This window comes from Colletotrichum gloeosporioides, assembly GCF_011800055.1.
Source record: "Colletotrichum gloeosporioides strain Lc1 chromosome Unknown consensus_17, whole genome shotgun sequence".
Lineage (NCBI taxonomy): Eukaryota > Fungi > Ascomycota > Sordariomycetes > Glomerellales > Glomerellaceae > Colletotrichum > Colletotrichum gloeosporioides.
The window spans coordinates 1,506,997-1,523,208 of record NW_025544662.1 but is presented as its reverse complement, the minus strand read 5'-3'; the positions used below and the strand labels follow the sequence as shown (position 1 = coordinate 1,523,208).

The window sequence follows — 16,212 nt, the reverse complement described above, 5'->3', positions numbered from 1 at the left end:
CGAGGGGGAGCTGCAGCCACAGGGAGCGCACAGCCGCAGAAAGTCCAACGGGGGGAGTGTGGCGCATGGACCCTGGCGCGGTTGCGGGACACTACGTACACGCGCTCGACTTTCGAACGCGGTTCGAGACGCGTCTCAATTAAACATTCCCAGTCCACGAAGAGTGACGACCGTTGTTCTCTACGATCCATTGCGACAGTCGCATCTCGACAACGCAATCGACTCCCTCTCTTTCGATAAATCTCAAAGTGAACCTCACAGAAAATGGATCCTCCACCGTCAATCTCTCCGAAGCGGAAGCAGGTGCCTATGGCCAACATATTCAACACCAAGACACCTGCCCCTCCTTCGTCCTCCGCGATACCCTCGTCTTCTCCCGCATTCGGCACTCCAGTACACCCGCTTAAGCCCTTTAAGGTCTCTGCGCCAACGAGGCATGCCATCCTTCCCATCATTCTGCCACCAGCCACTCTCAGACCCCTTGCCTTCCGAACGTTTACGAAAAAGCACAGCTTGACTCTCACGTCAACGGCGCTTCAAGAACTCGCGACATTTATAGGCCGGCATTGCGGCTCAGGGTGGCGTGAAGAGGGGCTGGCCGAGAAGGTTCTTGAGGAGGTGGCCAAGTCTTGGAAGAATCGAAATGGCGGCGTTATTGTTGATGGAGCGAGTTCGGAACTCAAGGACATCTTAAAGACCTTGGAGGGCAACATGAGCGGGGGCAAGATCGTCACTGGTGCAAGGGGTTTGAGCCGGCAGAACAGTCTTCTGCTCGAGCCTGGTCAGGACGCAGACTTTTCAAGCACGAGATTGGGTCTGCGGCCGGCGCAATCTGCTTTGGTACGGGAGGACAGCCAACAAAGCCTTGGCATATCAAATCTTGGCGTCGAGGAAGAGGAGGATGACGACGACGTGAAAGATGCCAGGAAATGGCTCAAGGTTATCGACGCCTACGAGCAACCCAGGTTCTCTTACAACGTCGCCAAGAAGCATTTCGAAAGGTGAGCGGCCTTCTCCGTTGGCTCCAGCAAGCTTTCTGACCAGATTCGCAGAGAGACTTCGAAGCCGTCTTTACTACCATCGGCGTCGCACAAGACCGCCCTATTTCGAAACAGATATAATGTCATCCACCAAAGGTTACTACGGAATGAGTCCTTTCAGACATCCGCCGTGGCGAGTGCAAGAGCGCCATCACTCAAACGCTCGGTATCAAACCAACAGAACCACAAGATTACCCCGATCGCAAACATGCTGGGCCGGCATGGCAGCCATCACATGCTTCTCGGCATGCTGAACGTTCTACCAGCAGGAGGGCTTGCCATAAGTGATCTAACAGCTACCATCGCCCTAGACCTAACTCAAGCTGTTGCGATCCCTGAAGATTCGGCCTGGTTTACCCCGGGCATGATTGTACTGGTGGACGGCGTCTACGAAGAGGAAGAAGAGTCAGTTGGCAAAGGCTTGAGCGGTAGCAGTGGTGTTGGTGGCACCCTAGGTGGCAGATTTCAAGGTTTCTTCATCGGACAGCCGCCATGTGAGAAAAGGAAAGCGACGCTGGGCGTCAGCGGACCCGACGGCGGACAAGACCACACCATAGGAGGTGGATTCGGCTGGATTGACTTTCTTGGTGTTGGCAGTGAACGAGCGGTCGGGGCACGCATGCGAAAACTTGAACAGCGTCTGCTTCCCCGACACTCCGTCGAAGAGGTGCCTAGTCGTGGTAGGATGGTCATTCTTGGCGAGGTGAACCTCGACCAGCCGCGAACACTGCAAGCGATGCGCAAGATTCTGGCCCTATACGCGGCTGAGCCTGAAGGTTCGAGCCCGATGACCTTCATCGTCACCGGTAACTTCACGCAGCACGCCGTCCTCGCTAGGGGTGGCAGCGGCGGCAGCATCGAATACAAGGAATATTTCGACGCCCTAGCGTCGACGCTCTCGGACTATCCCACTCTTCTTCAGTCATCAACCTTCGTCTTCATCCCAGGGGATAATGACGGCTGGGTTTCCTCCTTCACTGCTGGCGCTGCGACCCCCTTGCCTCGGAAAGCCGCGCCGGACGTCTTCACCTCCCGCATCCGCCGTGCATTCGCCGCAGCGAATGCAGAACTCGGCGCCAAGGGGGATGGGGAAGCTATATGGACGTCCAACCCTAGCCGTCTGACGGTGTTTGGCCCGAACCATGAGGTTGTCGTCTTCCGCGACGACATTTCAGCCCGTCTCCGCCGCACAGCCGTACGCCTCAAGACATCTAGACAGAAGGATGGAGAAGAGGGGGACGAAGAGAATGCGGCGGCGGACGACGTTGTCATGGCGGGCAGCGACCCCGTGGAAGAAGGAGACGGCGCTATGGAGGTAGACATACCGAGTGAGAAGCCTGCCGCCAAGGAGGTCGCATCGAGCCTTTCACAGGATATCCACACGGCGCGGAAGCTTGTCAAGACAGTGTTGGATCAGGGATACCTCGCACCATTCCGCCAGGCTATCCGCCCTGTGCACTGGGACTATGCTACAGCACTGCACATCTACCCGCTACCGACATCCATGGTTTTGGTCGACACAACAGCACCTCCTTTCTGCGTCACGTACGAAGGTTGCCACGTAATGAATCCCGGCAGTATCTTGGTTCCTGGCAGGACACGCGTTGGCCGGTGGATAGAGTACGAGATTGGCAAGATTGGACGGCTGAGAGAGACTACGTTTTAACAAGGAAATCTGCCGGAGGTAGCTCGTGGTTTCTCCTAGGGAAGTTCAATGGGCTCAAGCATAGGCCGGCGTTATGGGATGTAACGACTGATGCAGCTAGTTGGGGTAGAAAGATATCCTGGAATACGTTTCAATACCATATTTGACCACGCACAACCCCCTTTTTTTTTTTCTCAACGTCCGGTGGCTTTGAGGCGTCTCCCTGCGAGACTATGCATCTTTTCTTCCTTTCCGTCGGAATCAGAGAGGGAGGCGGAGCGGAGTGGGATGAGACGGGCAGTGTCCGAATGGTGGCTGACGTTGTCGTCTTCTACTTATACGTGCGGGCTGGCATTGGCCGCCTCCTCCTGTTGCTGCGGAGTAGAGGTCCGTAGTCGGCAGGTCGGGTCGTACAGGACGTGGTGTGACCGAATAATGCCTTTGCGAGTCGCCGAGGTGTGGTCGAGTCTTGGCAGGCACAGCGACATCTCAGTGGAAGGTCACAAATCAATTTGCCCTGAGGTGGCATTCAGTCTGCACCCAACAAGACACGGTGGGAGAATAATGGGAAAAGCAAGCATGCTGCGAACGCACACCGCAGTTTGGCCGCAGGCGATGAACATGCCGCATGAAAAGACCAGACGGCGCGTCGGAGTACGTCTCCATCGCATGAGCCTTGTCCCTCAAGTTTTGATGTCAGAGCTGGCGGACCATGTTTACCTAATATGCTGAGGATAGCCAGTTGACATGACCAAACTAGTTTCTGAACTTGAACGGTAAAAACTAAGGACGAATTCGAGTCGTGGAGCTGCCAATGTCTTGGGGAGGAAGTTGCCACTGCTGCCGTTTGGGGGAGTTGCACAGGGAAGCTTGGGCCCACGGTTCAGATTTAGCGTTGAGACTGGTTGGTCCTCGAGGTAGTCGGTGGGGCTAGCTGTGTGCCGTCGTTGGCTAGTGTCGTTGCCGCCCACCGCCCTACCGGCTTCCACCCGTACGGATGCCCTGCAGCGAGGCGAGATGGATCCCAGCGTGGGGGGAGACCACTGAAAAGCAACGCGCGATAGCGTCATCCGGATATCGCTGGAGAAGGAGACCAGAACTTGGAATTGGATCGTCCCCTTTCGAAATCTTGTTCATCTCGAGCGAAATCCCTTCGCTTCTCGAAGAAATATATTGTAGCCTGCGCCGCTTGCACATCACTCTGACATTGCCGGAAAGTTCAGACAAACCAACGAAACGAGACCTGGATGCTGAAAACGTACTTGCGCACCTTGCTGCACCTACCTGACAGTGCCTTGCCTTGGCTCTACCACCTTCACACCACCCGCTCACTTTAAGGCGGCAGGCACCCTTCCCCTTCCCCTGTTCGCTGTCAGCCGTAGGAAGCTTTTGCCAACTTTACAGCCCGAGCCCGTCAAGAGAGAGAGACAGCTTGGTTGGTTTCGAGACAGCATCGACCCCCCATCCCACGCCGCCCCTTGTCTCTTTCCTTCCCCAATCCGTGGCCTCGTGACGCCAGCTCTCACACACTCCAATCTCCCCCCATTTCTCTCACCATCCGACAACGCAGCCACGAAGACACGCAGCAAAGAGTATTATTATTCCTGTCCTAAGGATATCCTGCAAATTCACCTCCGGCCGGTGACAGCATCCCTCCGCCCACCGGCCGCACCCTCATTCCCTCTTACCGCCAATTGATCATCTCGAGCGCACCCCGCGTTTGTTATCTATCAATCGCCGCAGCTTCCCCGCCGAGAGCCATTCCGACCATGTCTTCCCCAACCCAACGCCGCCATCGCGGCTCGACCACCGACGCTGGTGTCTTCGACGATGCCAAAACCTACTACACTTCTGACGATCGTCACAACAACCGTGCCGGCCCTCGAACTCGAACCTACTCCCAGGTACGAACCCAATTCCGCCGACATCCTTGACCGCCTGTGTTCCGTGACGGTTGCTCCTGCAAGGATGAGCTAACTTGTGTGCAGAACAGCTTGTTCAAGCAATTCGAGCGTATTGGACTGCGTGAACCCTTCCGCCGCGGCAGCCATGGCAAGTTTGACCTCACGCCAGCCAGACCGCACTTCCGGGGCCCATTGGCTGACTGTGAATATTACAGACGAAGCTTCCATTTCCAGCGGTCGAAAGTTTCTCATCAATGTCGACGAGACCCTGGAGAGCTTGCAAGCCCAGGAAGACACCGATGGAAACATGCAAATCACCATTGAGGACAACGGCCCGAAGGTATGCGAATATCTTCTCTCCACGTCAGGCTACTGAAGCTTACGTATCCACACAGGTACTTGCGCTGAGAACTGCCGCCTCTGCCGGCCACAACCGATTCGATGTCCGAGGAACATACATGCTCTCCAACTTGTTGCAGGAGCTGTCACTCGCCAAGGAGTATGGACGCAAGCAAATCATCCTCGACGAAGGGCGACTGAACGAGAACCCCGTGAACCGCTTGTCTCGACTCATCCGCGACCACTTCTGGGACGGTCTGACCAGACGAATCGATGCTTCGAGTGTGGAAATCGCTGCCAAGGATCCCAAGGACTGGACGGACGACCCTCGCCCGCGCATCTATGTTCCTGTGGGAGCGCCGGAGCAATTCGAATTTTACACCAAGGTCGCCAAGGAGAGACCGGAGATTCGCCTGGATGTTCAGCTACTTCCCGAGGTCATCACCCCGGAGCTGGTCCGCGACATGAATGCTAAGCCCGGTCTCCTGTGCGTCGAGATGGAAAAGATTAAGGATCCTGTGACGGGCGAAGATACGCTCAGGGGCTTGCCTTTCGTCGTGCCCGGAGGACGCTTCAACGAGCTGTACGGCTGGGACAGTTACATGGAGTCACTGGGACTCTTGGTTAACGACAAGGTCCATCTCGCCAAGTCAATGGTGCAAAACTTCTGCTTTTCCATCCGTCACTACGGCAAGATTCTGAACGCCACTCGCTCCTACTATCTCTGCCGTTCTCAACCTCCATTCCTTACCGACATGGCTCTCCGTGTCTACGAGAAGATCAAGCATGAGCCTGATGCCAAAGAGTTCCTGCGTACATCTATGCTGGCCGCCATCAAGGAATACCACAGTGTCTGGGTTTCTGAGCCGCGCCTGGACCCCGTCACTGGCCTTTCTCGGTACCGACCTGAGGGATTGGGTGTACCCCCCGAGACGGAGGCTGGCCACTTCGTCCACGTGCTTGAGCCGTATGCTGAGAAGTACGGCATGAGCTGGCAGGAGTTTGTGCAAGCCTACAACCACGGAAAGATCAAGGAGCCTGAGCTTGATGAATACTTCCTCCACGACAGAGCTGTCCGCGAGTCTGGCCACGACACATCGTACCGTCTCGAGAAGGTTTGCGCTAACCTCGCGACCATCGACCTGAACTCACTCCTGTTCAAGTATGAGACGGATATTGCGCGTACTATCCGCAATGTGTTCAACGATAAGCTCGTCATTCCCGCAGAGTTCGCTGTTGGTCCGCTCAAGGCTGGTGAGGTGGTTACGTCGGCAATCTGGGACCGCCGTGCAAAGCGCAGAAAGCTCGCCCTCGACAAGTACCTCTGGAACGAGGAGGAAGGCATGTACTTCGACTACGACACCGCTAAGAAGGAGCGGTGCACGTACGAAAGCTGCACGACTTTCTGGGCGCTGTGGGCAGGCGTTGCCTCGCCCAAGCAGGCAGCGGACATGGTGCAGAAGGCCCTCCCCAAATTCGAGGCGATTGGCGGTCTCTTGTCGGGTACGCTCAAGTCTCGTGGTGAAGTCAGCTTGGAGAGACCTAACCGTCAATGGGACTACCCCTACGGCTGGGCTCCCCAGCAGATGCTCGCCTGGACCGGACTGGTGCGATACAGCTTCAATGAGGAAGCCGAGCGCCTGGCGTACAAGTGGTTGTTCATGATGACCAAGGCTTTCGTTGACTTCAACGGAGTCGTCGTTGAGAAGTACGACGTTACTCGCCCAATCGATCCTCACAGAGTGGATGCCGAGTACGGAAACCAGGGTCTGGATTTCAAGGGCGTTGCCAAGGAAGGGTTAGTCTTCGTGTCGTGGCTATTCTTTGAGCAGCTTGTTAACTTTTGACAGGTTCGGATGGGTCAACGCCAGCTACGTTTACGGTCTGCAGATTGTAAACGCCCACATGCGCCGTGCCCTGGGCACGCTCACCCCGTACGATACCTTCATCAAGGCCATCGAGCAGAACAACGAGAAGTCCCTGGCAGAGCTGGCCTGAGTATGGCCAGAGTGCTGAGGGGGAGAGAGTGTTTTCTCTGTGGACGCATTAGACTGGTACAAACGGTACAGCTTCCGGCGTAAATTCGTTCATATCGCATCGGTGGGCCAAGAGAGTTGTGCATCCAATTGCTATTCGATTTGTACCGCGGCATTCTGAGGGTTGTATGTCGGTATTCGGAGTTGAAGAATGATTTGGCTACGCGTGGTGATGCCGTTGGATGATTGAACGAACGGCCGGGTGGTGGAGGGATCTGCAAGCTTATCAAAACAGGCTAGACTGGCTGCGAAGCCGAACTAGATATCCGCCCAATGCGATCAATCCTGGATAATCTGACATGGTATTCTTGAAGATGATGGGATGAAATGAGGAGAAATAGGAAGCACAGCACGTGTAGACCGGGCAACTTCCGTGAGCTTGAGGTTCTTTGGAGCATATTGAAGCTGGTGGTTGGCGACATGGCAGGGTGGCTTGAGCCGTTCGGCAGGGTACATGTGACTGGCGTGAGGACATTCAGAGCATAGACGTAGGGTGATTCCGGGTTGTCCTCGTTTGAACGGCTAGACTCGTCGGAATACAGTGTGAGAGGGCCGAGGTATCTTCCAAAGGTTGGAGTCGCAAGGTTGGGGAAGGTGTGACGCACGCCACGAAGCGTGATCGGCTTCGGGAGCGCCAGTGCCAATCGCAACGACTCAGAGCAGTTCTTCACATGCTAGACAACCGCTACACTACCCCGCAAGATTTTGAGGCAGGACTCGGCCACGCTGGTTAGACATGGCTTTATTTTATTCCATTTCATCTGGTCTCGAGCAGTCTTTCTTAATTGTAATCCATGAGCATGTAGAGAACGTTTCCTCGAGTGTGTCAAACAGTTGAATGAAAAATCCGTGGCGGTCTGAACCATCGGGCACGGCTGAAGATGGGGCTGCATCATCGGAATCGGCAGACGTCAATGTTCACTTGCGGTTGCAGAATTATTTCCCATGGTCCGGGGACGGATACAGTCACAGCTGTCGGGTCAGTTCCTGGAGGATGAACCATTAGCAGGTGCGTAAGAAGAGGTAGCTGGCATTGCATGAGGTGCTGCTGTCTGTTCACCCCCAGTCTTTCCCCCAGGTACCGGAGGCATGGCGGGGCACGGCGGGGGACATGCAAGGAGCTTCGGCAACTCGGCCAATGACGGCAATGAGGAAGTAGCTGAGTTTCGCCCCATCCGTCCCCTTTGAGCCGAATCCAGACGTCACCCCTTTCTCCCATACGCAGACGAGTACATACCGCAGTACACCACACTGACACTCACCTCACCTTACCTGGTGACTGCGCCTGGCATGTCACCGCTCGCTGTGGAAAAGGCAGATAGGTACATACGCCAAACACGCCAGTAGGCCAAGCATTCCCCCACAGCGTCACTTGTCTTTAGTCTGCGGGAAGGCAAGAAGAGCATGCAGATTTGTACAAAGTACTTTCGGCTGGATTCCGTCCTCGTCTATTTTCAGTTCCGAGGTCTGTTTTACCACACGGTCCTGCCTCCCGGCCAAGGAAAGCTATCGATACATGCTATGCTCAAAGCTACCCGACCTGAGTCGTTCTCACCTCCTCTCACACTGTCCAGCTCCTGGCCTGGGCCTAGGTAAGAGGTACCTTCCTCGAAACAGATGTAAGACGATTGGGCCAGGAACGCCTTTTGGCCGAAGACTGCCGATGGGCGGTCATGGCAAGCTAGTGCTGCTTCTTTATTGTTATTGCCTTGCCTTTGGCTTGTGACTCTTACAGGATTGACTTTTTTTCTTTTCTTTCCCATCTTCTCCAAGTCTTCTTCCCTCCTTCTTGATCCCGTCTGCCATTGATTGAGTTGTGAATAGCATCATTAGTCTGGTGCCACACGTCTAGTTCCACGTATCTTGCTACTTGCGACTTCACTGAACTGCCACTCGTCTCATCTCATACCGCGCCGAGCATCTCTAGCTACTCCTTCTCGGAATACCTTCATCTACTACACAAAACTCAAATCGCCCATCATGGCTGCCAACAACATGGTTAACCCCGCCGTAGACCCCGACCGCGAAGACGAGCTCTTCCTCAAGGAGGTCGAGGAGGTCAAGCGCTGGTGGAGCGAGCCCCGTTGGAGATTCACGAAGCGTCCCTTTACCGCGGAGCAAATCGTTAGCAAGAGAGGACACCTGAAGGTCGACTACCCGAGCAATGCGCAATCAAAGAAGCTGTTCCACATCCTCGAGAACCGCTTCAAGACAAAGGACGCCAGCTACACCTACGGTTGCTTGGAGCCCACGATGGTCACTCAAATGGCCAAGTACCTCGACACTGTCTACGTCTCCGGCTGGCAATCATCGTCAAGCGCCTCCGCTTCTGACGAGCCTGGCCCGGATCTGGCTGACTACCCCTACGTGAGTATCGACTTGCGTCGTCCAAATAAGGAGTGCCTTGCTTACCCGTCGTGCAGACCACCGTGCCCAACAAGGTTGCCCACCTGTTCATGGCGCAGCTCTTCCACGACAGGAAACAGCGTCAAGAGCGCCTCAGCGTTCCGAAGGAGGCCCGAGCCAAGCTCGCCAACATTGACTACCTCAGACCCATCATCGCCGATGCCGACACCGGTCACGGCGGTCTGACCGCCGTCATGAAGCTCACCAAGCTCTTCGTCGAGAAGGGTGCTGCCGGCATTCACATCGAGGATCAGGCCCCTGGCACTAAGAAGTGCGGCCACATGGCCGGCAAGGTCCTTGTCCCCATCAGTGAGCACATCAACCGCCTCGTTGCCATCCGCGCGCAGGCCGACATCATGGGCTCCAACCTAGTCGCTGTCGCCCGAACTGACGCCGAGGCCGCTACCCTGATCTCCACCAACATTGACCCCAGAGACCATGCCTTCATCCTCGGCTCCACGAACCCCAACCTTCAGTCCTTGAACGACCTCATGTTCGCAGCAGAAAAGGCGGGCAAGCTCGGCGATGAGCTGCAGGCCATTGAGGACGCCTGGCTGAAGCAGGCGAACCTCAAGCGCTTCGATGAGGCCGTGGTCGACGCCATCAAGGCCAGTCCCAGCCCGAACAAGGAGAATATGATCAAGCAGTACACCACTGCCGCTAAGGGTAAGAGCAACACTGAGGCCCGCGCCATTGCCAAGGGCGTCGTAGGCAGTGACGTCTTCTTCGACTGGGATGCGCCCCGTACGCGCGAGGGCTACTACCGCCTTAAGGGCGGATGCGATTGCGCCATCAACCGTGCCATCGCCTACGCTCCTTACTGCGACGCAATTTGGATGGAGAGCAAGCTTCCCGACTTCAAGCAGGCGCAAGAGTTCGCCCAGGGTGTCCACGCCGTCTGGCCCGAGCAAAAGTGAGTTTTTCCCGACCTCGTGATAATACCAGAACTAATCAGTGTCTTTCCCAGGCTTGCTTACAACCTGTCACCTTCTTTCAACTGGAAGACGGCGATGCCCCGCGCCGAGCAGGAGACCTACATCCGCCGCCTGGCGTCCCTCGGCTATTGCTGGCAATTCATCACCCTTGCCGGCTTGCACACGACGGCGCTCATCAGCGACAAGTTCGCCAAGGCCTACAGCAAGCAGGGCATGCGTGCGTACGGAGAGCTTGTCCAAGAACCCGAGATGGAAGGAGGTGTCGATGTGGTCAAGCACCAGAAGTGGAGTGGTGCGACATACGTCGACGAGCTTCAAAAGATGGTCACTGGTGGCATCAGCAGTACCGCTGCCATGGGTAAGGGTGTGACCGAGGATCAGTTCCATTAAAATGGACTACAGCGTTTGAAAATTATTGTTGTACGCATTGGGTAAGGAGAGTATTCCGTAGGCTGTACGTTGGATATGTATCTAAGCAGTTTGGGACAGGGTTGGTAGCATGTCATTGACTTGATTTTGTTGACACATCCATTACGACGAACGTATAGACGAACAACAAGGTGACAGTGTGATTGCCGAGGCATCTCCGATCTGCCCCGTTAGCCCTGATCACACATAGCTCCACAGCTCCGGCTCCGGGCTGACGGAGGCCAGGCCGGGTGCGCCCGGATGGATCCACAATGATGTTCGTCTGTTTCCAGGGTTGGCAACTTTGACATCCCGGCTGGGTCCACATGCTTGGGAGCTCAGTACCTCCACGAGTGCGCAACGTTTATGACGAGACACATCAGCGCCGTTGTGTTTGTTTTGCTTTGAACGAGAACTTGAGTCAAAGTTATGAATCCAATTTGCTTCCTTGCAGAATTTGAGTCCGCTCCATATCTGGAGCCCAGAATCATAAAAAGACAAGCCCGCTCGTTCGGGATCCGTCTATGTTTGCTCGTGAAGTCACTTACACCCGTCTATTCATATGGGTAATTCTTTGAGCCAACCAACCAGGCGAGGTCATTCTTTATACTTGGCTACTCAGATTAGCGATTCTCGATAAAACCCCACAGTCCTGCTGGTTTGTATTTACACAGGTCGCCGTATCAGGGCTAATCCGACCTTACCTTATTTATAAGACGATCGATAGACTCATTACGTATATTTCTTTCTCTCGGCTCAACATCCTACTTTCCCTCCAGCGTGTTGCAATGCGGATCTAGCTTGTCAACGCATCACCAGTAGCGGAAAGCTGGGGAAGACTTTGAATCCCAAATTTGGTCTGAAGATATACGGCAGAGTACCCGAGGGCCATCACTGGCTCTCGCTTTCCTCGTTATTTGGTTGAGTCATTTCTCTTATTCGACTCTGAGCCGAGTGTGGCAAGGTTAAAGAGATGATCACCATCGACTTAAGCCAGAGCATCTCAAATATGCCAGATATGGACATCTAGTCATTGAAGCTGTTCCGGGATATTTCCACGACGGTAATAAGTGTATAACATAAGCGAGTACGAATATATAACTGCTCCTAGTCGAAGAGCGATTCCTCGCGTGGCAGGTGCATCTACTGGCTGATCTGGTTGACAAATTGCTTGTTTTTAACAACGGAGATGGCAAGCCTCCTCGCTCAAAATTGGCGCAATGAGGCCACTAGTGGTGGCAGTAAGCCACATGGCATAGGAGGCGGGGACGGAAGAAGTGCCGTGGTACTGGTAGCAGAATGGATCGTGATTTTGGGCAGATGTAGCTGAGGGAAAAGCCGATGATTGGCTCAGGTAGATGCCACGCTTTGAAATGGCTTTCACGTTCTTCCAGTTTCGACAGGGGGGAATAGATAGTCTGCGGGATAAGCCTGGGTTCTGCTTCTCTAGGTGTGTGGGCGGGCCACGAACTGTGAATGCGGATTACGAATTGCTGATGGGCACACCATGGCATTCTTTTCCGACGAGGGGTGTTGCGTGCCGTTGTTACCCTGGGCAATCTCTGGTGCCGGTTAGGTGTTGAAGGGAGGCAGATTGCCATTTGGGCCAGTCCAGACTTTTTCCCATGCTTGACCGCCGCTGAAACCGAATTGATCACAGAACGTGAAGGACTTTGGCTGGCGCTACGCTAGCGAGACGCGCACAGCGGGCTGTCACTCCGCCCGCCACCTTCCGTTCGGTGTAAGGTTCCTAAAGTACCTGAGGACATTGTAATAAGACAGCCCGCAAGAAGGGGGAAGGCTCTTGGGTAGTCTACCTCGGTCCTCTGCAACCTGCCCACAATGGATCGAGTACCCGGGGTCGACGACTAGCCTGCCATGCCAGCCAAACACGAGACCTCAGAGACCGGGCAACATCCGGTGCAAAAGTGGCATTCTATTCGCTCTTGGGCCGGCAGACATGGATAGGTAGGCACAGGCACTATTCGTCCCGTCTGGTGTCGCACAACGCTGCAAATCCAAACAGGTAGCCTCCCAGCTCAACCAGTGACAGCAGCTCACAGCCCCTCACTTGTCCAATGTCGGACGAGCCTCCGGGCATGTCCTGCAGCAAATAGCACTGCTAAGTACCTGTGTGGTGGTGCTAAGTACGTTGTGCTAAAGGGCAGACAGCGAGGCCCATGGCGGTCTGGGCCATGGGCCAATCCCAATTTGCAGGGTTGTCGGGCCTCCACCAGAGCACCCAAGCATTCAAGCACTTCCCATCCGCCTCGCTTCTCCTGGTGCTGGCGCCACACCACACGGCCTTGCCCTGCATCGTGGGGGAGGATCGAGATTCGGATCTCAGCTGAACATCAACCCAATTACTTATCAACCTAGCAAGGTTCCATTCTGCCAACCCGACCTTCCGCCCGGCCAGACTCCAACCCGAACCGCATGTCCTACGCCTAGACCATCACCATCGCCAAACCCGAGGGCACTGCTGCGCGCTTGCGTGGACCGCCTGGGAGCTCCCTGCTGCCGCTGCTGCCGCCCATCGCAGTCACCGTCCACGCTTCTCCGGGCCATTCTCACCTTTCACCTCACTCACACCTTCCGTGCCGTCTCTCACACATCGCACCTTTGGTCCGCGTCTGCCATCTGCGCCTGGCAACGCTTTTTAGAGCGGCTGGCCCGTCAGAGTCATTCGACGAAGCTGCCATCACCAGTTGCAGTTGACAGCCACCTTATCCGCAGCTACGTCCACCATGGCATCGTCACCGGGTGGGATCGTTCCGGCCCAGCTGGGCTTCCTCGCCATCTTTAACCCGTCCTTGGGGAACACGGACGACACACTTGACGACCAGATAGTATACTACGCCTCCGTGAGCACTCAGAGGCAGAAACGCCGCCATCGATCTCGTAGCAAACCCACTGAGAACATCTCTCAAGAGGAACACAATGAGCGACTTCGTCAGATCGGCCTCGCCCAGGGCATGGTAGAGTTCAGCAAGAGCTTTTCTGGCGGCCAGCCCGTCGATTCTATAGACACGGAGAAATCCCGCGTCGTCCTCCACGAGCTGGAGTCAGGTTGGTGGATTCTTGCTGTACGCCTGCCTTATCGCAGAATTGCATCTCCCTTCACTTTCTGACGTCTCGCAGTCTATCGATCTAACCCGCATCCCTTTGCCGCCTAAGCTGCATCTGGGCAAGACGAACGAAACCCCAGAGGAGGTGGTCGAGTATTCATCTAAGGAGATCAAGCCCGCTACTCTTCTGTTGCAAGACTTACTGCGCGCTCACTCCACCTTCCTGCTACACCACGGAACCTCGCTCAGCGCTCTGTTTGTGCGTTCCCGTAGACCCAGGTTTCTCAGTCTCCTTGGTCGTTACTGGGATCTTTTTCTGTCGACTTGGAATGTAATGCTGCAGGGCAACCCGGCACGCACAATCTTCGCCGGCATCAACGTCGCCGCATCCGGCGAACTAGGCATTGGCGTTGGCGAAGAGGAGCGGGGTAGCGGAGAGCGGGAGGTGCTAGAAGGCCTCGTTGGGAGAATAGATGGCCTCGTTGATCTTGTAGTCTCCAAGTTTGGGTCTGTTGATGCCGATGGCGGAGCCAAGGATGGAAAGGATCACAGAAGCTCGTGGTTGGGTACTGGGCAAGACCCCGGCCCCGAGGACGGCGCCATCTTCCTGGGGACGGGCGCTTTGTCTCGGAAATCCGTGCGGGATGTGGCACATTGGATGGAGGATCTTTACACCTGGGGTGAAAATGCCTACGGTGTCATTGATAGCCCGACAGCTGTTCGTCGCTCTCGAAGGACGAAGCAACCATCGGTATCGCAAACAGAAACGAAGGCTGCTCCAGCTCCAGCTCCAGCTCCAGCTCCAGCGGCGCCAGCGCCCGTGCGGCCGCCCGCCCGTCCGAATACCAACCGGTCAGACTCCGGCTCCGGGTCTGGGGGAAGCTCAAGGTCTACGATGACGCTTGCAGAAAGGCGAGGTCAGGAAATAGGCACCGTAGAGGAGGCCAAGCGACCCGGATCTAGCAAAGACGACGCCCCTGCGCCGTTGCAGGAGGAAGGCGATGGGCATCTGGACAAGCTGATGACAGTCATGAAGCTGGGTTACGGCACGTACTGGTCCATCGGCAAATCTGACGCCTCCTCGTCCACGGTCAAGGACGAACTATCCGCCCTCGCAGCACACCAGAGTGGGGAGACTTCCAAAAATCCCTTCGGCAAAGCACCGAAACCCAAGGTCATGGACGACGACGCCGGGCACTTTCTTATTGGGTTAATGGGTGACATTGAGGACAGCGGCGACGGTGAGCAGAGCATTGTTGCAGAGAATCCGGATGCTGTCGAGTCAAATTCCCGTACAATGCTTCGCACCGTCCACATCGAGCTTGAAAAGACAGGCAAGGATCGGGCGGAGGCGGCCTTTACTAAGGACCTCGGAAGCCTCACGAACGAAATCACGCCTCTCGGTGCCAACGCTGTGAACACTAACCCGTTGTTTGGAAACCAAGACTCTAATAAGGCGAGCAAGCTGCGTGTCATTGTTTACATCAGCAAGCCCTTCATCTTCACCTTCTTGTTTGAGTTGAGGACCGACTCGTTGGCTTTGAACTCGTTCTACAGATCCCTGCACCACCAGCTCCTGCCTCTTCGCAAGCCTCTTCTATCGTCGATACAATATCGACCCGAACGGCCAAATATCGGCTCTGCGACTGGCAGTATCTACGACCTTGTGTGGGACGCGCAGGCCATGACGGTGCACTCATCGATACCCAACATCCCAGACCACACTCAGATGTCCAAACCGAACGCGCAACCGGCTTGGTCGCGCGTTGAGGCCATGAACACGCACATGCAGCTACTGAATCTTTTCAACATCACACGGTCCGAGATAAACGAGCTCGAGCGCACTTGCAAGACCAACCGTGGGTGGTGGGTGGTTTGGTCACGCATCCTCGAACGTCCGGCGGCCGCCGAATCGACATCAGAGGCCGATGAGGGGCAGCAGGGCCAGCAAGTGTCAGAGACTGACGATTTCTCGCCGACAAGCGGAACTGGTTTGGACACGGCGGTGCCCAAGAAGACTTTGTCGGCACCCCCAAAGGTCAGCAAAGAGATCTTTCTGATCCGCAGAGCCAGCGACCATGCTGGCTACCGTGGCGTGAGCTCGTCCTTCGCCGAGGGCGGAACGGGGTGGGGGGACGGCGCGGGCCGTCTTGCGTCGGGGATTGGCATCGATACCCGCAAGTATATCGAAGGCTTGTTGAACTTTAGCCGGTAGATCTCCAACTGCGGGGGAAAGTAAAGGATAGGAACGAATGAGAGGAAGGAGAAGTAGACAGCATTACAGAGCAGAGTTACTCATTCATTGTTCTCATTGCAGACACGGTAGATATCGTGGGACTTTTCCTTGTTAATCCATGAGCTCTTTTCGTTGTTCCTTGTGATGCAAATCCGTTCGTCTCTTCCTCCAAGCTCTGGAAAGACCCAATGCCAA

The 16,212-nt window shown here is 55.4% G+C and overlaps 4 protein-coding genes across 4 annotated transcripts; all 4 read left to right on the top strand.

The window, feature by feature from the left end:
* Positions 1–264: 264 nt before the first annotated feature.
* On the top strand, positions 265–2,706 carry GCG54_00011343 (DNA polymerase epsilon subunit B; the record flags this gene model as incomplete). Its single annotated transcript, XM_045411248.1, has 2 exons — positions 265–1,001; positions 1,053–2,706. The coding sequence occupies 2 exons, from the start codon at positions 265–267 to the stop codon at positions 2,704–2,706; spliced, it is 2,391 nt and encodes a 796-aa protein (XP_045268306.1).
* A 1,748-nt stretch (positions 2,707–4,454) lies between these two features.
* GCG54_00011342 (Neutral trehalase) lies at positions 4,455–6,926 on the top strand (the record flags this gene model as incomplete). Its single annotated transcript, XM_045411247.1, is given in 5 exon segments — positions 4,455–4,589; positions 4,674–4,791; positions 4,805–4,929; positions 4,985–6,726; positions 6,779–6,926. 5 exon segments carry the CDS (start codon positions 4,455–4,457, stop codon positions 6,924–6,926), a joined length of 2,268 nt encoding a protein of 755 aa, XP_045268305.1.
* Positions 6,927–8,944: 2,018 nt separating this feature from the next.
* Positions 8,945–10,695, top strand: GCG54_00011341 (Isocitrate lyase; the record flags this gene model as incomplete). Its single annotated transcript, XM_045411246.1, has 3 exons — positions 8,945–9,331; positions 9,388–10,283; positions 10,338–10,695. The coding sequence occupies 3 exons, from the start codon at positions 8,945–8,947 to the stop codon at positions 10,693–10,695; spliced, it is 1,641 nt and encodes a 546-aa protein (XP_045268304.1).
* Positions 10,696–13,460: 2,765 nt separating this feature from the next.
* GCG54_00011340 (Vacuolar fusion protein CCZ1-like) lies at positions 13,461–15,996 on the top strand (the record flags this gene model as incomplete). The annotated part of the gene is made up of 2 exons (XM_045411245.1): positions 13,461–13,799; positions 13,855–15,996. The coding sequence occupies 2 exons, from the start codon at positions 13,461–13,463 to the stop codon at positions 15,994–15,996; spliced, it is 2,481 nt and encodes an 826-aa protein (XP_045268303.1).
* Between the last annotated feature and the right edge of the window lie 216 nt (positions 15,997–16,212).